We start from the raw sequence: 21,293 nt of genomic DNA on the forward strand, positions 1-21,293 counted from the left end.
TGATGCTGGAACATTTGTTTGGTGCCGTTCCAATGAGATTTATAAAGATGACTGCCTGAAGAGAACATGTAAATTTCCACAGTCATTGATGATATGGGGCTGCGTGTCAGGTAAAGGCACTGGGGAGATGGCTGTCATTACATCATCAATAAATGCACAAGTTTATGTTGATATTTTGGACACTTTTCTGATGTTTAAGGATGATGAAATCATTTTTCAAGAAGATAATGCATCTTGCCATAGAGCAAAAACTGTGAAAACATTCCTTGCAAAAAGACACATAGGGTCAATTTCATGACATAGGGTCAATGTCAACGAGCAGATCTGATTTGATGCAGGTGTTAGTTTTGGGGATGGAAATTTACAGGGTGATTCCATAATTTATTCCTCAGAATTGAGTGAGTCCATATTTTTTTCCTCTGCTTGTTCTAAAAAAGTAACCGTTACTGACTGCCACAATCTTTTTTCTTGATTTCTTATAGTGTTTCTTAAAGCCAGAAAGTTGCCATTTGAAATGACTTCTGTCACACTCGGCACATAGAGTTTCCGACACACATACACACACGGAACTCAGGTTCACCAGCAAACCTTTGAACTCATGTAAAGCTATACCCATTCCTATAACTACCAAACCACCAGAGAACCTCCGTTAAACATGCTTTTTCTCCTTACTGTCTTTATTGGCATATTTGCTGTTGCAGACACTGTTTTTGCTGTCGCGTGTCACTGTTTGTCTCTGGACACAGTATTCAGTATATTTCAGAACCATATTGTGGGTAAAAACAGAGCAATTTTCAACTTTTTACAGTTTCTTAGCATGTTTCTTCCTTCACCAGCGTCAGTTTTGTCTCTGGGCTGATCGTTACGAAGATGAATTAATGTTGGCACATTCTGACTGGGTCTGAATGCTAACTACAAATCTTTTGGCGCACTGGAGGCCAATTAATTACACTAACTGTTTGGTACAGCACTGCTCCTTATCAGTCTCATATCTGCCGTCGTAACTAATCTCCCCCATCCAAAACCCAAAGTAACAAGGACTAGCTAAAGTGATCACCGAAGGCCAGTGTTTATGAAGGAGTCAACAACGAGACTCAGACTCACTTCTGCGCTGTGCAGCTGATTAGTGAGCCACCGAACAGCCAGAACACCTCTTTGCATGAAGCACTATGGTATGACATCTGCTGTCATTTACTTTCAAGAGCCAATCGTATTGTTTCAGTCCCACTCGCGTCTTTGATTAGACACCACTTCATCTGTTCCACCGAACGTGAGCATTTGTTCTTGCCTGTTTTATGAGCTGGAGCTTCAGTGAGGCGACACAGCGCACCTTGATGTGAAAATGTGCCGCCTCTTCAAAGAAACTATGGAGTGTATGTGCTGCTTTTGCCATTACAGCCGTTATAATTTGTAGCATCATCACATTGTGTTGCATTGTTTTATCATCCAAAAATGAAAGTTAAAACACTAAAGTGCACACACACACACACACACACACACACACACACACACACACACACACACACACACACACACACACACACACACACACACACACACACACACACACACACACACACACACAGAAGAGAATGGCCAGAGAAAAATTCACCCGCGGCTCATTTTGAGGGTAGCGACGCATTTCTTTTCCATCAGGAGAGGTAATCACAGAAAGAAAATGAAGCGAGCTCATTTAGGTCGACTTTTTCCACTCCCCCCAAAGCAACTGATGAGTCAGCAATGAGAGTCGGCTGCCATGCAGGAGGGCAAGCAGTGAGAAATGAAAAGCTTCTGCTGCTGCAGTCGTGGAGAATCAATGGAGATGAGGAAGAAGAACAAAGAGAGCATAGAGAGAAGGTGAAGGGAGGGTGAGGGGAAAACGGGCAAAGGAAAGAACAGTGGGATGGCACGGTGTGGTCACAGACACCGTGAACCCAAAGAAAGGCCAGCGGTGTGAACTAACTGTAACCCGGCAACTTATCTCTGTGGTCATTGTGGGGTTCTTACCCAGCTAATAGGAACAAACTGCACCTAAATATAGTGCAGCAGCAAAAGTTGAAGAGGAGGGAGAGAACAGAGCAGAGAGGCTACTGTTTGGCGAAGTTAATCATCGAGTACTTGGGGGAAGATGAGGGCTTAGTTAGAGTGACAGCACTGCTGAGCTGAAACCATCATCGACTTGCCATGCTGCCCTGCAAACGTCAAAGCGCCGGCTCCAGAAGCACAGAGGCTGAATGTTAACCGCTCAAGGCCATCTTTAAAATGACCAACATATAACACCGAGCGCAATGTTACCCCCCCCTTCTCAAGTTAATATCTATGATAATCACAAGGGCGCAAGCGGTGGGATCTCAAAGGCCCATCCTTGAGTGAAAAGATTTAAGTGGGCCGGCTTCATTCAAAACCACACTCAGTACCAATGTACCAACGGCAGCACATTCAACAGTCTGTCTTCCTGTCCTTGCTGAAAATCTTTGTAGAAATGAACATGCAATTTTGGTGCTATATGAAATGTGCTAGTTTAAGCCCCAATCACCGCGTGCGCTCACACTACCAGGGGCGGCATTTAGCTTAACATGGCAGAGTGTGTTTTGCTGGTGGACGACGATTTGAAGGTGCTAAGTGACAAAGCTAACTCAAATCCACCACGCTGTAAGCCGTCTGGAGGCATGAAGAGCTGTTAGGATGAAGAGGATGAGGTTAGGGTGAAAAGCTGGACACATTTCTGAGGGAGGAAATCCTATAGTATGATGTAGCAATAAAGCAAAGAGGTGATGTGAGGTTTTGTGTTTACCTTTATTTCATTTAATGGTTGTTTTCAATTCAGTGTTATGTATATTACAGGTGTAACATATTGCCTGGTGGTTCGTGTGTGTATGTGTGCAATGTTTCTTTTCATCACGGCAAATGTGCATGTTAGCGAGGCACAGCAGCTTGTTAATACTGCATGTTAATATTGTCATATTATCTGTTATAATGCATTGTGTACTATCACAGTAATACTCTGTTGCAGGTGACTGGTAATATGTGCGGGTAAGCAGGGTGTACATGCATTGTGAACTTGTTTATGTAAGATGCGTCTGAACTACTGCACTCTTTATGCTGTGCTGGACAGAACTGGACTTTGGACATTGTTTTTGCTGGTGAAAAGTAGAAAAGGGGATGTTCACAATAATAGTAGTGTGGCATTCAGTCAGTGAGTTGTCAATTTTGTGGAACAAACAGGTGTGAATCAGGTGTCCCCTATTTAAGGATGAAGCCAGCACCTGTTGAACATGCTTTTCTCTTTGAAAGCCTGAGGAAAATGGGACGTTCAAGACATTGTTCAGAAGAACAGCGTAGTTTGATTAAAAAGTTGATTGGAGAGGGGAAAACTTATAGGCAGGTGCAAAAAATTATAGGTTGTTCATCTACAATGATCTCCAATGCTTTAAAATGGACAAACCCCCCCCCCCCCCAAAAAAAAACAGAGACGCATGGAAGAAAACGGAAAACAACCATCAAAATGGATAGAAGAATAACCAGAATGGCAAAGGCTCACCCATTGATTAGCTCCAGGATGATCAAAGACAGTCTGGAGTTACCTGTAAGTGCTGTGACAGTTAGAAGACGCCTGTGTGAAGCTAATTTATTTGCAAGAAGTCCCTCTGTTAAATAAAAGACATGTGCAGAAGAGGTTACAATTTGCCAAAGAACACATCAACTGGCCTAAAGAGAAATGGAGGAATATTTTGTGGACTGATGAGAGTAAAATTGTTCTTTTTGGGTCCAAGGGCCGCAGACAGTTTGTGAGATGACCCCCAAACTCTGAATTCAAGCCACAGTTCACAGTGAAGACAGTGAAGCATGGTGGTGCAAGCATCATGATATGGGCATGTTTCTCCTACTATGGTGTTGGGCCTATATATCGCATACCAGGTATCATGTATCAGTTTGGATATGTCAAAATACTTGAAGAGGTCATGTTGCCTTACGCTGAAGAAGACATGCCCTTGAAATGGGTGTTTCAACAAGACAATGACCCCAAGCACACTAGTAAACCAGCAAAATCTTGGTTCCAAACCAACTAAATTAATGCCTCGCAGATGTGAAGAAATCATGAAAAACTGTGGTTATACAACTAAATACTAGTTTAGAGATTCACACGATTGCTAAAAAAGCAGTTTGAACATAACAGTTTTGAGTTTGTCGCGTCAACAGCAGATTCTACTATTATTGTGAACAGCCCCTTTCCTAATAGCCCAATTTCATAGCCTTAAGAGTGTGCATATCATGAATGCTTGGTCTTGTTGGATTTGTGAGAATCTACTGAATCTACTGGTACCTTGTTTCTCATGTAACAATAAGAAATATACTAAAAACCTGGATTAATCTTTTTAGTCACATAGCACTACTATTATTCTGAACACTACTGTATCGTTGCCTTTCAGTGCTACGCAGTCTGAACTCATCATGGACATGTTTGATTTCATAGCTACAATGACAAATGCTGAAGATCTTCAGCTGTTTCCTAATTCAGCAAATTCTCTTTAAGAACGTGGATATGGCTATGGCCATTTTTGTAGTTTTGTTTGGCTCGTTTGACGGAGTAACAAACAAGGGGACATGAAATTTAGCCAATTCAATGAGAAATCTGGCTGGGACCATTCTGTTTGGGATACTTCTCGCTGACATGATATCAGGGTATTTGTGTTCTGCCGTGACATTTTGTAAATGTTTAAAACCCAGAGTCTTTGTGTTGTGTTGCTTAAGCTGTTCTCATTGTTGCATTGAACACCAAGGTGTTGTGAGACTATCGTTTGTAGTATCATTAAGGACAATGCCAGTCAGCCTCTGCACACCATGATCAGGAGCCTCTTCAGCCACAGACTGCTCCTTCCCAAGTGCAGGACCAACAGACTGAAAAACTCCTTTGTCCCTCAGGACATCAGACTGTACAACTCCTCACTCAGGGGGAGGAGGAGCAACAGGAAGACAGGGGACGGTTTCTGCCAGATCGGATTTTAAAGTCCTGTTGCTGGTCTATAAAATTGTTCATGGACTGGCTCCTTCCTACCTGGTGGACTTGGTCAAGCCCTACGTACTGACATGGCCCTTGCGTTCACAGGGCGTCTGTGTGTTCCACGGGTAAATAAGAAGTTTGTGGGGTATAGAGCCTTCTCCTACCGTGGCCCTACTCTTTGGAATGATCTACCTGCAGCTGTAAGGCAGTCCAACACTGTGAAGACTTTTAAATCAAGACTGAAGGCCCACTTTTTTAGACTGTAAATGGTAAATGGACTGCCTCACATTCAGTCAGAGTGCTGCCATACAAGGTGCTCACTACACACTGGGAGCAATAGAGGATTAAAGGCCTTGCCCAAGGGCCCTTAGTGATTTTCCAGTCAGGTGGGGATTTGAACCCATGATCTTCTGGACTCAGGCCCAACACCTTAACCACTAGACCATCACCTCCCCTAAATGACTGTCTTATCATTAATTTATTCTGTTTTTATGTTTGCCTTGTAATGTCTTTGTATTCTACTGTTTTTACCTTTTTATTGTGCCCTTTTTCGATTTTAATTTACTGTGTTGATATGAACTGTGTGTTATGTGAAGCGCCTTGGGGCGACTCTGTCGTGAGATGCCGCTATATAAATTAATAAATTGAAATTGAATAAATTGAGGACAGGAAGGAGATGAACAGTAGTAGCCAGTAATCCAGTAGTTCCAGTATTTATATTTGCATTTACTTTATGCAAATTGTTTCTTACTTCTACTTTTGATACTCTGTGCTTTTTACCCTGTGTGCTGCTATCCAGTGCTGCTGAAACCTCAGTTTTCCTGAGGGAGGCTTCCCAAGGGATTAATAAAGTTCTATCTAATCTAATATCAACAAAGTAAACACGTTTCTCGTTATCAATGTATGACAGCAAATGGGTAATGTTACTGCAGATGTTTCCATGAAGGCAGTACAACGTTCAGTCTGTCATCTTGTTATTGTAATGCTGGTTAGTAAACCTGTTAGTCCTTTACTGCCACCATCTGGACTGGAGTAGGTAGCAGCAGACTGACAAAGTAAGAAGTAAGTATTCTCTGTTAAAAAAATATTTAAGCAAAATTACTTAATCTACTATGTACGTATTACAATCATCGAGTGCACCAGAGCATATAGGATGACAACATTTCACCACATCCCTAAAACAACCATCTATCTGTCTCCTTGGTCTTCTCCAGCTACTGGGATCATCAACACTCAGGCATCTGCATTCTGGATCACACACAGAGAAACAGGCCACGTGGCCAAAATGTTCCAGCAAGTGATGCGCCTCATCTGGAACATGTGTCTGCCTGAGTGGTTGGCACCCAGGCCCCAATGTGGCTCTGTGATATCATGGATGTGCTGAAGTTCAGCACCAGAGCATGCTCCCAGACTGGATTGGACTCAGCTTGATATCTGCAGGTGATTTCAAGTTGCAGCAGATTAGTTAGTGGTCGAGGATCAAGTTCAAGGAAAACATTGTCTGAAAAAGATCTTTTAAAATTTTTTTTGCATATTTCAATAAACAAAAAGCCTTGATGTAATGCACATACTGATCAGCACAATACCTGTGATCGACTGGTATGAATGAATTCAAAATGAAGCCACACAGAAGTCATATGATCAACAACACCACTCCAAACAAATGTATTTACTTGTACATTTATATTGTGGTGTGCTGAGTGTGAGAGGTGGGCATCAGAAGGCTGATACCTTCCTTTCATTTTGTTTTTTTTTTTTTAAATGCAATAAAGGAGATTTTCCAGAGGTTTTGGCACATTTGTTGGTGACTCCTCTGCAGCTGGCACAGACTCACAGCGGTGCAGATTCAGAAATTTGTTTGATGTTGCACAGTTTAATTTGTCACCACACGCGGCTGCTCTTCACCAGCGGCGACTCATATCTTTCAGCGCAGAAAGAGGTACACAGGTCCTGTGTATGCACTTCAAAGCTACCAGGTGAAGAAATATGTCTTCAAAGATATGGAAGGAACTGATTACTTCAAATATAGGAAGTGAATTCCAGCTCGTCTTTCCCCTTATGGAGTGAGAATGTGAGTGTGAGAGAGGTGGAAAATGTCAACTCTGTGGAACTCGCTCCATTGACATTCTCCAGAGACAAACTGCAGGATTTTCCACTTCAAAACTGCCTGTCTTGCTCCCACGTGGATAGGACGGCCACCCACCAGTAGGGGGCACACTTACTTTGCTGCAGCTCGTGCAGGCGGTGTGAATCATGAATGCATGCTTGTGTGTTGTTCGACGTGAGAACAAAAAGACACACAACAGGAGCACAAATGGAAATCATCACATCTGAGCACCACTTTCACCTGAAGCAGCCACTCACAAACTTACAATAATCTGTAGTTGGGAAGCTCATCAGAGGACTGCCACTGGATGGGGTTGTTGTCTTCATATTCTGATTGGTTGGTCTAAGCGGCAGTCTAGTTGCGCTGGTGACCACGGGTGGAAACTCGCCGTTTGCTGAAATGAAAAATATTGCATTTAGTTAAACGTGCTCCCTCACATTCAAGTGGAGTAAATGAAATCCTGACGGTGTTCCAGTGCAGACGGCAGGAGGCACGCCGGCTGCACAGCACTCGCAGTGATACTCAATGTGGAACTACCACCAGGGGTCATTCTTTCATATGGAGCACCAATGGCTACACAGAGGGAGTAAAATGCGTAACATTCAGGTCTTGTTCGTTTTTCTGTAGACCGAGTCTGAGGGTTTTTGCAGAAATCCATCAAGCCTCTGGCTCATCTGCTTTCCCAGGACTCAGATCATAAGCTTGCAGCCAGCTTGATCTCTAACCCCTTCAAGTTCTCACCCAGAATTAAGTCTTCAAGGCAAAAGGCTGGGTGATGAGATATCACAACTCAGGACCGAGGAATATATTTCACTCCAAAAAGTTGTTGAAGTGAACTGGACTAAATTTTAAAAGAAAAACAGATACATGGCCACATTCTCTCAGGCGTGGTGTCCAGATGCTATTTTTTCTGTTCTCCAGAATCGATCTTCAACACAGTCACTACCGCTTAAAACTTAAAGCTCCAACAATAAGTTCTACACCCATCGTCTGAAAGAGTTTCCAAAACTGAGCAATCACCAATGCTGATTGGATTTGTAGGGCAACAAAGTTGTGTATAAGTGTGTCGCCATTTGACACAACGACAAAGTGAAGAAAACACTCAACTGATGAACATGAACGAATGTCAAATGGCAGCTTTCAGTCAATGTTCTGGTTCTGGTTAAATCTCTACAACTTTGTAACTAGAGCCCGACCGATATGGATTTTTTTGAGGCCGATGCCGATAACAATATTTGGATGAAAAATGCAGCTAATCGATAAATCGGCTGATTTGCCGATAGCCGATAAATCAGCCGATATTATTATTATTATTTTTAAATTAATAAAATGTTCTTTTTTGGACCCTTAACAAAAAAGGTATGAGCTAAAAGCTGAAGCTTTGTATTCATATTGATTAACTTTATAACAGAAGAATTTTCAAGTTCAAAAAATGCAAAAATGCAATTGGAGCAGTTAGGGGGCTATTCAAACGGGCCGACTAGTAAGATATCATTCCTGAAAATGATCTTTGCCATATAACGTGAGGTAAATCTGCCCTACGATTGGATTTTGGAAAACCACGCGAAGGAGAACCAATTCCGATTGGACACTCACATTGCGCACATCATCACACATCTTCTATGAGGAGTACCAAGATGGCAGACGGTGGATCGAACGTCCGCGGAGTTAACGTTTCAGGAAAAAAAAAAAGTAAGTTTCTATCTCATATCATTAAAAAGTTATTTACAATTTAGTAAAGCTTGGTCCCAGCTGTCGTATATGACGGCGTCGGCCAAGTAGGGTTAATGGTGTAATAATTCCCAGAACCCTTCCGGATGACCAGTGAATCTGAATGTTTCAACCTCTTAGCAGTAAACAAAAGTTTTTCATGCTAGAAATAAGGTCTACACAACGTGGGCTTAATAAAAAGTGTGACCAATGCAATGAAGCACATTACATAAACTGAGTTAATCAAACTGAGTTGAACTGAAACAGGAGAAATGTGGGGTGAATGTAATTGCAAAGTTATTACAAACAACATCCTTATAAACTTACTTGTATGCTTTTGTCAGCCGATCAGTGCAGTGTGACAGCGAACTACGGGGGCCGGTGATGAACACATTTAAGCAGGGGTGTAAGCAGCTCTCAGTTGAATGGAGTCAGAGCTCCATCTACTGGACAAATGATGCAAGGACATTTTACATTGCCGACACAAACATTATTAACTGTTCTGTTTATGAGAAATTATCGGCGTTCTATTGGCAAAATTTCGGCCGATAGTGAGTACTTTGAAAAGGGCTTATATCGACCATTAATATCGGCCGGCCGATATATTGGTCGGGCTCTAATTGTAACTAAACTAAATTCACATCTGCAGTTTAACGTGTTGTTACACGGCTCCTCGCCGCTAACAGAAGCCGTTTTACGGGAGAGAGCGACTATGTACTAGTCCATAGATAGAGGCTCCATACTGCCACTAACACAGGCCGTTTGACCAAGAGAGAGAAGCTACATGCTAATGTGTTAAGCTGTTTTACTGGAGAGTGATGCTACTGCTAACAGGATATTTGACTGTGTTCAGAAACCAATGAAAACTTTCTGCCAAATTTGGATGAAGACAAACAAAGGGGGACACAGCAATGCCTGGAATATTTCTTTTCTTGTTTTTCACAATGTTCTGCTTTAAATCTTTGCATATTCACAGTGACAGCATAAATGCCATTAGAAGGATTTAGACCAGAGACAAACAAGTAGTATTACTTGAAATCAGAAGTACTGTATGTCACACACCTTCATGCATCTAGACCAGGGGTGGGCAATCATGTGCCATAAAGGGCTGAGACATTGCAGGTTTTCCTTGCTACCACTCACCTTCGCAGGTGATTTCATTAATGTTCAGGTGTCTCAGCAGGTGATTTCATTGATGACCAGGTGTTTATATGCAGGGGAGAAGCTCATCAGCAACCCACCAGGTGACGTGATTGGTTGCAAGGAAAACCTGCAGTGTCTCGGCCCTCGTTGCCCACCCCTGATCTAGACCATAGCTCTAAGTGAGAACAGAGCATATGCAGCCCTATGTATGACCTCCAGAAAAAAAAAGATGCACCTGTTGTCTTTTTTCTGAGCAGACAGTGTTTTTGTAAGTCAACTATGAATGCTTTTAAGTTGAAAATCAGTGGACTTACAAGAAAACTAGTGTGAAATTGGAAGCACTGAATTTTTTTTTTTGTCCAATGTTGCTTTTCTGTCATGTGGTGTTCCACAAGGATCAGTGTTAACTCCTCTTTGATTTTCATAGTAATTCTTCCACTAGGCCATGTCATCAGCAGTTTTAAAATAATCATATCACTTGTATGGTGATGACATTCATCATACATTTGTAGTCATCTTTGAAACTTCATGAAATGGATAAGGGCATTATCTCACTGGGCTACGACTGTTGGAGAGCAGTTGGAGATGGAAATGAGTGACATGAACAAATTACAATTTCACAGTTGGTCTCGCACTAAAGTGGCCATTTGCAGCTGAAACAACAACACATTTGAGTCCAAGATTTTCAGCTCTTATTATGTTGCTATTATCATGTGAATAGACTGCGGAAATTCCCCCTACTGTTCCCAGTAATGGCAGAATAAAATATAAATAATAATAATGATAATAATAATAATAATAATAATAATACAAAAATAATAATAAAGCCTAGTGTAGCACCACACAGAGAGGGAGCTGGGGGTGGGGGGGTGGGGAACTGGAACAAAAGTGTGTACAGCACACCCACTGACTAGCAGAATGATGTCCCTGCTAGATCTACTGTATACAATATATACTCGTATGATCCTGTTGTCTTCGGCTTTAAGATTCATGCCCTGGACTAGCCTCTTCTCTGTGACACTGCAATGTCCAGCAGCGCTTCAGGGGTGTGCGTCCCTTGATTTGATTTATTTGTCAATAACATTGTAAGACCTTTTTGCTGTTCCCTTATTTTTTTCACTTGGGGTCTCCACAGCAGATCTGAGGTGGGTCTAAACATCGATTTGGTACAGATATGTCCTCTTCCATCCTCTGTCCTCCTGTGTTTTGGCTCTGATGGACAGATGTCATCACATTTCCCTGCCACAGCATTTAGCAAAAAGATTTTCCCTGTTTAAAGATATACAGTATATGCACACTGTGGGAGCTGGATTTGAAAGGAGTGTGCTCTGGACTGAAAGCATGAGGTCATATCTCCTCACTGACCATGTGTCGTCCTCACAGTGAGCACATCAAAGAACTACCACTGCACATCATCAATGTGCCAGAGATGTTGGTGCATGTGTGTTTCAAATGTAATAACAGAGTAAACTCTGCTATGCTGTTTATTTAATTTAATTAGCAATTAATTCTGGGCCCAAAATGCAAGCAAGACTAATTAAGTGACTGAACACACCCGTTTGCACACGGTGCCTTTGGTTTTGCACTTACATTACTCAGCGTGCAACTAGCAGAGTGGCACTGGACATATCCAAAATGCGCCTGCAGCTGTGTGCAGTCGATCGTCAAAGTGCAGCCCTTAATGATTAAAATCAACGTTCAGTTTCTGATCTGCTATCTTCTCAGTTGAATGAAGCAATAACACACATCGGCTAAGACACCGCTCAGCATTCACTTGTCCAAATATATTTGGTCCTTCAGAAAAGTGGCACTATGCAACTCCCCAAAAATGCTGTGATTGCTACATCACTGACTCAATTCAGATGTAATTAGCCTCAACTTAAGAGACCATTCATTATTGAATTTAAACCGTCACGTCGCGATTCACAAGGAAAAATATTTGTCTTTGACACTGTGAGACATCATTTTAAGGTGGTTTTGTTTCAGCTTTGGAAGAAACCTGAATGTTGAGTCCACTGGAGAACAAAAACAAATGACTGTTGTTTCAGGCAGACTGGCACAATGCCTGTCAGCACCAGTGGCAGCTTTCTCATCGTATGTCCATAAAACACTTTCATTGTGTTGTGTGTAAACACCCCAGGCACACAGACGGGCCCACTGTAAATGACATTCTCTGCCAGACCCAACTATATATTGTAATTATAATTATGTGCTGCCGATAAAAAAGCAGTTACTGATTATTACAGGGCTTAGGTTCTATTTTCGTTTCATAATATGAGATTTAAAAAAAAAAAAACACATCTGTGGAAATAAACTGCCTCAGTTCAGTCACAGAACCCAGCAGCAGTTTGCTCTCTGTATTCACACATTGTCAGGCCTGACGTCGCCTCTTGAGATTTTATGTTTTTATTGTTTTATGGACTCAAATCAAAAAAGAAATACATAAAATATCAGCCTGCATTAGACAATGATTAAAAAAATATACTCTTTCACTTCAACATGAAAACAAATCTCTACAAAACAATGTCATTTAAATAAAACTACGAGACTCTAATGGACTGTCAAAGTATGAACTCCCTATATTATACTAGCACATAAATGATCACTTTTACAGCCAGTTTTCTTCAGACTACTCAGAAGATGGACACAAGAACATTTTCCAAGCCAATGACTGTCACTTGGAGTTATTCATTTTCTATACCTGCTTATTCCGCGGGGTTCATGGGGGAGCTGGGGCCTATCCCGGTGGTCATAGGGTGAGAGGTGTGGTACATCCTGGACAAGCCGCCAGTCTGTCACAGGGCCACATACAGACTGACAAACACATTCACACCTATGGCCAACTTAAAGTTTCCCATTCACCGAACCTGCCTTTGGAGGTGGGAGGAATCCGGAGCACCCGGAGAGAACCCATGTAAACACAGGCAGAATGTGGAAACTCTCCACAGAAAGGACTAGGCATCTGTTGCTTCACATGTCACAACTTCATGGTTAGAGTGGAACAAAGAAGAACTTAGAAATCAAGCTTGTAGTCTCAAATGTGCCTCCTGGTAAATCCTAGCCCTAGGAAATTGTAAGTAAGTTCTATATACACCCCGAGGCCCATTAGTGCCGGTGCTTATCTCTGGATTCTGTAGCGTTAAACAGATGAGATTCTGCGACTCCTCCTGGATGGGACACCAGTCCAACACAGGTTACCTCCCCGGCCGAGGCCAGTACTGTCATGATCTGACTTTTTGTTCTGTTTAGTTCTGCTTAGTTTTGTTTGATTTGGTTTTCTTTGTGTGTGATTTCTCTTGTTGGGTTTTTCCTGCTTGGGCTTTGTCTTTCCCTATCTCTCTTGTCTGTCTCTCTTGGTGCTTGGTGGCTGGTTGCACTAGTTCTCCACCAGATCATTGCACCTTGTGCCTTCACTTCCAGCTCTGTATTCTGTGTTTTCTAGTCCTGCTTCCACGTTGTGTTTTGACCACCTGCCTGTTTATCCTGTTTAATGCCTGGTGATTCTGAGTTGTTTGCTGATTTTGGACCGCGTTTCTGTGTACCGGACCCTGCTGATTCATTCAGTAAATGATCTTAAAAACCAGACTTGTGTTGTTGAGTCCAGCATTTGTGTCCAGACGTCTCTGTCCACCAAACCTGATAAGTACAAAATTACAGCTGGGTGGGCTGAGACAATGTAGATCAAGTGTCTTGTCCAAAGACACAAACAGGTAGTGAGAGCAGAATATTGATAAGAAATTCCATCATACATAATATTATCAAGTAACTACTACTATAACTACTACTGCAGCTAAAAAAAAGCAAGATTTGATTTGCATTTCTTGTAAATTTTTGTCTATTTTTAGGAGTTCACTTGTTGGGCTTTTGAAGAGTTTGAACACAATCACTTGTTACTGTGGGAAAATATGGAAACACTGCTGACCAACAGCAAACAAACTGAGTTAAGACCTGCACGTGTAATGGAGGCCAGCAGGTGGTGCTGTGGAGAAGAAGTTAAATAAACCTCACTGCCCAAACCCAAAAGATGCTCTTGCAACAGACACTAGACCCCAAAGGTTTTAGCCTCTTGGTTTGATCACCTGCCTCCCATCACAAGGACTTTGTGTTCGAGCCCAAAGTGGCACGAAGCAACGCATGTTACACATGCATGGCAATAACCAGCAGGTACGGTGTGAGTTCAGTGCCATATGGTGAGTTGAGGGAAAGGTTACCATGACCACCTCAACAGGTTTGAGTGTTATTTTTATTCACTGTGTTGGTCCACACTGTCCAGTGTGTCCCAGCAGTCTGCTCCACCTGGTTTGGACAGCAAACAACCACAACGAAAAAGCCTAAAAAAGCATCCTGAGTACTTTGTTATCTTCCCCAAGAGTGGGAGGAGTCATGAGTGTATACCTGTGGAGGAAGAGAAAAAGGTGTCTGCATACATGAAAATATCAAATACAAGATGGATTTGGACAAATTCATGAAGACAAGATCCTTGGCTCTTCAGGTAGCTTCAGATCAGAGTTAAGGTATTTTATGGCTTTCTTTCCTTTTGATCTATGTCTTTGTATTTAATGTTTCCGAGCAGGAGGCTCTGTTGGATAAGAGTTGGACACCATCATACAGATCAGGGTTTGATTCGCCACCTGATGGACAAGATTGTTCATCTGCACTGTCTCAGCCCACCCATCTGTTCATGGGTAACAGCCTTAACCGGGGAAGAACCAGGATTTCTGGAGAATAAATCACAGATTTTTACTAGTGTGGGAGGTCCTGTGGTTTATACTCCAGAGTGACTTATCATGTATACTGAAAATTCCTGCATTCATTAATAATAATAATAATGATGATTATTATATTATTTACATATGGCTTACATAGGTATAAATGCATTAAACAAAATAAATGTGAATAATAAAAATACGTATACTGCAACAATGCACAAAACTCATAAATTAAAGAGCTAATTTAAAAAAAAATCAATTGGACTAAGATTTTTATTGTAGTGTTTCCAAAACTACGTGTCAGCAATCTGTGTTCTTGCATGTCAAATAACATCCAATATGTTGTCCATAACATGGTGTTTTATCCCATCTTGCTTAACTTTTGGAATGTGAAGTAAGAGCACATGCTGTGGTGTGCACATGGGCTACACTTAGTTCCTCTCCTTTTTAAACTCACCCCCAGGGAAGCGCTAATAAAATGTGAGTTCCACATTCAGATAAAAGTTGTTACCTATAATCCCGTCCAATTTAAGAAAATACAGTAACCTGTGTTGGACTGGTGATCCGTCCCCATGGGGAGTCATAGAGTCTCATCTGCTTCACACCACAATATCCATGGATAAGTACCGGCCAGATGGGCATCGGACGTGTTTAAGATGTCATAAATACCTACCTACAACCCTACCTTTGAGAAGGGCTGTGATGTCTGCTGACAGTGAAGAACTGGATGTGCACTCTGTGGAGCTCTGAGGTTAGTTAACTTTGCTGTTTCAGATCATAAGGTGCTACTATTGCACTGAATACTAAAGGTACATGTGCTACTTACAGGATATGACCTCAGAAAATAATTGGCATAGCTGGTTGGACTGAATGTCAAACATAACAGAAACTCCAGTTCTCTTCATAATGATATACCAATAAATTTTCCATATTTGTTTTGTTGTTCTCCCACCAAGGAGTAAACAAATCAAACACGCTTTTCCATGGGACAAAAAACAAACAAACACAGTTTGTATCTTTACCTCGCTAATCATTTTATCACAGTAACCCTCTTCTCCATCGTAGCTCCCACGTTACCTCAGGCTGAAGGCTCAGCAGTTACGACAGGATGGCAGGCGGCTCCCTGAACAGCCCAAAGGTTCCAGAGTCTCAGTGCCACATTTGGTCAGAGAAAACCTGTTTGCTTTGACAATAATATTAACTGTGCTTAAATTGAAACCACATCTGCAGTCCTGTGGGTGACACATTTCATTAAAGGGATGCTTTAAACTTTTTTTTTTAACCTCCACCAATGACGTTGGAGGAGGTTATGTGTTCATCCATGTTTGTCTGTTTGTGAACAGCCTGGAGCCCACAATTATTCATATATCAGTATGACGTTTTCACTGAAGATTCATAGCCTGATAGGCAAGAACCGTTTCAATTTTCAAGGTCTTAGGTCAAAGGTCAAACGTCTGGAAAAATCTTGGAATATTATAAAATCCCTATCGTTAACATTGAGCACATTTTCAAAAATTTATAACTGTCAAAAAAGAGCACATTTCTTTCATATTTCAGAGCATTATGTAGGATGGCATCCTGTATCAACTGACAAAGTTTGATGTGGATCTGATCCAGATGACCTATTTTGTGGCCATTTAAATTTAGCATTGAAACCCCCATTTAATGTATATTTTACATTATATCTTAATCAAACGTGCCTCAATCACTCTCATATTTCAAAGTGAGGTGCAGACTGACACTCACTATCACCTGGCAAAATTTGATATGGTGTTGCAGACCAAATGGTCCCACCTAAAAATTTGTAGGGCCTGCTTTCACTGTGCATGTGTCATTAGCTGCGGTTCACGGATTATCACCTCGTTTGTGCTTCAAACTGCCTCCAGTCATCATCTGTCTCAGCGACAGATATCTGAAGCTTTTGTACAACAATCATTTCCACATAAATTCAGCACTATTTCATCATAAAAGACAGAGGAAGTGATCAAAGCACCGCGGCTACACAAGCTGCTAGCTGATGCGTTCACTGCGTGTCCGTCATTTCAAAGTGTCACCGAGTATCTCCTCATTTCTGCTTAAAACAGCCTCGTTTGTACTTAAATTTTAGAATGATTTAAGAGGTTCTTCCTTGTCATCTGATGGTCTGAGGGGAGGTGATGATCTAGTGGTTAAGCGTTGGGCTTGAGACCAGAGGATCCTCGGTTCAAATCCCAGCCTGACTGGAAAATCACTAAGGCCACTTGGGCAAGGTCCTTAATCCCCTAGTTGCTCCCGGTGTGTAGTGAGCAACTTGTATGGCAGCACCCTGACATCGAATGTGAGGCATCATTGTAAAGTGTTTGAGCGCCTGATGCAGATTGAAAAGCGTGATATAAATGCAGTCCATTAACCATTTAATAATCCATTTGATCACTTTGGGTGAAAAGACTCTATCTCAGACGAGCGGCTGAGCTACGAAATGATGCAGGAACAGCGGAGGCAGGGTGGACCAATTTTTTTAGGGGCGGACCATTCGGTCTGTGACACCGGATCTGATCTGCATTGTAGATTTTGTGGACATTTGAATTTAATATTGAAAAGCCCATTTGATGTACATTTTGCATTCACTTCATTTTTCTGTTATGGATTTACCGACACCACCAAAACAGGATGGAGGTTCCAATTTTAGGCTTGTCTGTCTTCCAGTTATCAGTCAGAAACCAAGTGTCAAAAAGCAACGGAAGATTGTGTATATCAGAGATAACCAATGACAACAAACCAGGTAGATAAATGATCATTCTCCACTTCTCAAAAAGTAGCCATCTATGTGTCACACAAAGGTGGTATGTGGGCGTCCTTGCCCAAAAAAAGCAGGTCCAAAATGTCATAGTTGATGTTCCCTCTCAATCTCAGTGACACGCTTCCTGTGATTCTCCTTAAGTAACCATTAGTTTGACACAAAGTCATCCAAACGGTATCCACAAGACACCGTGGACAGGACATCCACGGATTCTGTAAAGGTCCCAGAATCATCTGTGAAAGCACCTAAGCTGAAGGTTTCTGGAACCACAACAAATCCCCAGTCCAGCAAACATGGTACAGGGTAGGAGCCATAAAACATCCCTGAGGAATACCAGCAAGTTCAGAGGTTCTGCCGCCCCTCTGCAGGCTAGAATAGACAAAATGTGTAATTGTAACTTCAGGTCTTAAAGCAGTTCGGCTCACATATAATCTGCCATGAAGAAAATCAATACTCATTCCTGAGCTCTGTAATCCTCAAGTAAATATCTGACACTCACCACTGCTTTGGAGCTGTAATACAGAACATATCACGTACAATACAGGCATGAACCCAACAAGATTAATACAGATGAATAGATCCCATAACGTCGTCTCTCTGTATGCACAACAGTGTTACATATACAAGCTAAGGAACTTAAGTTTCCTAATAAGGCCCAGTGCATTGATATTCTGATCATGGGCGGCCAGATTACAGCAGGGATATGGATCAGACAGAGCTGGAGCGTGATGCATTGGTATGCTGCTGCAGCCTGTAAAGGACTCAGCAGGTCCACCACAGAGCAGCGTGAACCAGAGGGCAGGGCTCCAGTCGCCATGGCTGTCACTGTTCATTAGCAGGCCGCCGTAAGCTACCTGGAGCCCAGCAGAGGCCGGCCACGTGGAGGAGCAAGGCCTTGTTACCACCCAACCACAAGCTGAAAATATCTCAAGATTACAACAGCTTTATGGAATATTTCAAAGAGAGTCATAACCTTTGATTAATCGGCTTCAGTCCACGTAGACGTGGAAAATTTAAAGGTTTGCTTGCCATTTGAGTTTCAAGAGGAACTCGTATCATATGAAGACAGATTTTTTTTTTTTTTAGAAATGTTACATCTTATACATAAATGTCAGTGGGCTGTATCTCCAAATCTACGTCTGTGTGTTTGTAAACAATATTTACATTGTCCATCACTGTCCAACAAAAAGGGCATCAGAACATTTATTTTATCGTCTGGAATACAAAGAATATCTTGATTATGTGTGTTGGTTTAGAAAAATTGAGCAAAAGCACTAAAATCATATATTTACGAAAGTGGTGGTCTCTACTTTTACATGACATGAATGCCTCCTAGTGGTGACTGCATGAATTAATGCCACCAGGAGGCATTTCAAGGATGTAGAACGTGGGTCAGTGTACCCATAAGGTTTCACTCTACATGTTATTGGTTTCATCATGTTGTTTGGTTTTCAGGATCTTTGTGTATCATTTATTAATACTACGGTTCAGCGCCAAGTAGCTCTTGATATCATTTGCTACCTGAAAACACTGGATACCACACATCATATACACATATTACATGATAAATTGGATAATGTATTCGCATTCCAGCCTTTTTTGGGACGTGTTGTGGGCCTGAAATGCAGCAATGGATATATTTTTGTAAATAAAATTAAGTTGACCACATGAAACATGAAATATATTTTGTTCATTTTGTCTACAATGAAACAGAAGTCAAACTAAATGTAAGATTTGGGGGGGGGGGGGGGGGGGGGTGATGTCTCTGTGAGGCTTCATCACGGCGGTGCCACATGGCGCAAAGCAACGCCGTGATGAAGCCTCACGGGACATGTTCTGGCATGTCCAGGCACATGCACAATTTCTTGGATAATCACTCAATGGAAAAACCACCAACAGCTGTCTGAACGCCATCTCAAAGCCGTCCTGTGAGACCAAAACGGAGGTGGTTTTGTCTCGCTCCAGTAGTGAATCCATCGTGACGCGCAAAGCCTTTGCTCGGCTTTCCATGACAAAATCTCTTGTTAAAAGTGAAATCTGCCAGAAAATGGTTGATGTCCAGCTCTTGTGATAACCAGAGAAATGGCACATGATGTCACGGATCCAGACAGCCATCCGTTTAGAAATGAAATGGTCGTTCAGCCTGTCGATGGCGGCTTCGGAGTGCGGCGCACCACCAGTCGCTCTGGGCCGTCCTTAAAGCGACAGTAACACTCCGTAATCTCTTTGAAGCCCATAAAATTTTCACCAAAAACCATCTGAATTTTTTGAATGGTGTCCACTTTGATGTCCCTCACAGTTTCTGAAAAAATTTTGATCAAGCAAAGCGGCAGTCTCTGAGCCATTCCTACACAATGAGAAAAACGACGAGAGGGGTGGACCACTCCTCACTCAAAGGCGAATGACGCAACCGACAGGCGTGAAAAAACTCACGCATGCGCACAAAGATTCAAGCTTGGCTGATGCAATCACACGTGATTCAAATCCATATGGTTTTTGAAAAAAATAATAAGGTCGGATACTTTTCTAATAGACTTCGTATAAGGAGAAGGATGATGAGGATGGAGCCACCAAGCAGGAGGAGAAGAGGAGATGTACTGCTGAGTGTGAGAGAAGAAGACACAGAGGACAGAGATGGAGACAGATGATCTGCTGTGGTCACCTCTATTAGAAGCAACCGAACGAAAAGTAAGAGTAGACGTCCTTATGCACCATAACACCGGATTTAAATACTGCTTGCAACGTCACTATGCGTGGATGAAAATCACTGAAGACAAGTGAAAGGCAGTTCAAGAACAGACCTTCTTTCATTGTTACTAAGCCCAGCATATCCAGCTGTTCCTTTTCAGTAGCCTATCCTGGCTAAGCCTTTAGAGGGGCAGCATGTTGATGATTCAGGGGTGTGAAGACCAGCATACAGAGGACGTGTGGCGTCTGCACGCCCATTCAGAGGAAGCTGGTTTTAATGCTCACTGCCGCTGAATGCGTGGGAAGAAAAGGATGTGCCGTGGCCCCGCGGCCTTATCCAATAAACCCACCGAGCGATGCTGGTGAAGGCAAAATACAAAAACTGACAGCCACGTCCATCAGCTGAAGGACAAAGGAAACATCTCCAAGCACATATGTTTCACAAACTATAGATAATACCAGAGCAGAGAACCGTAGTAAATAAGCCACGGTTGGTCGACACGCTGCACAATTTGCAGTCCGTTTTCCTGCTAAAGCATTTTACACAGTCGTGTCTTAACTCTCAGGGATCCATCATGCTAATCAGTCGGCGCGCTCCCTCTTAGAAACGCTGTCTGTTGCCGAGCAGCTTCAGCATCTCCCCTCAGCCGAGGTGAGTAATAGGCGATAAAGTGAGACAGTGTCAAGTGCACTTGCAGCTAATGGAGACCTGCGCCAGATTAAAGACTCGCCACAAGGAAAGAGAGACAAGAGAGAACGGATGATCCTTCAGCGCTGCCACACCAGAGCTGCTGCTGCTCAGCATCACATAAAACACAAATTGGTGTGCAAATATCTCCTGGAAAATGTCATCTTTAAAGAGTCTAGAGTCAATAAGCCGCAGATGATACAGGATGATGGCAACTTTGTTCCTGCAAAAAAGCAATTTCTCAGACGGTATTCTGCTGATGGGCTCTGATCTGATTACATTTTACAGTCGGGGCCGTAGTGCTGAGATAACATCTGCATGTGAGAGCGGCAGAATGAGATTCAGAGCTGAGAACGATGAACACTAAATAGATGATGTGGCCTTTCACTTTTGCTGTTTCATGCTTTACATTTGAATGTGAACAGTGTGATTCAGCAGCTCTGATCGCTTCCAGCCGCTTTCAGCAC

At 42.2% G+C, this 21,293-nt stretch overlaps 1 protein-coding gene across 1 annotated transcript in view; it reads right to left on the bottom strand.

The window, feature by feature from the left end:
• The window catches only part of alk (ALK receptor tyrosine kinase), a 1,475,036-nt gene that overhangs the window by 186,556 nt on the left and 1,267,187 nt on the right, over positions 1 to 21,293 (bottom strand). Inside the window, 2 exon segments of the mRNA XM_034159972.1 lie at positions 7,375 to 7,406; positions 7,458 to 7,503. Of these exon segments, the coding sequence (XP_034015863.1) occupies positions 7,375 to 7,406; positions 7,458 to 7,503 (78 nt within the window).

The sequence above is a fragment of the Thalassophryne amazonica genome, chromosome 19 (assembly GCF_902500255.1).
Source record: "Thalassophryne amazonica chromosome 19, fThaAma1.1, whole genome shotgun sequence".
NCBI classification, from domain to species: Eukaryota; Metazoa; Chordata; class Actinopteri; order Batrachoidiformes; family Batrachoididae; genus Thalassophryne; species Thalassophryne amazonica.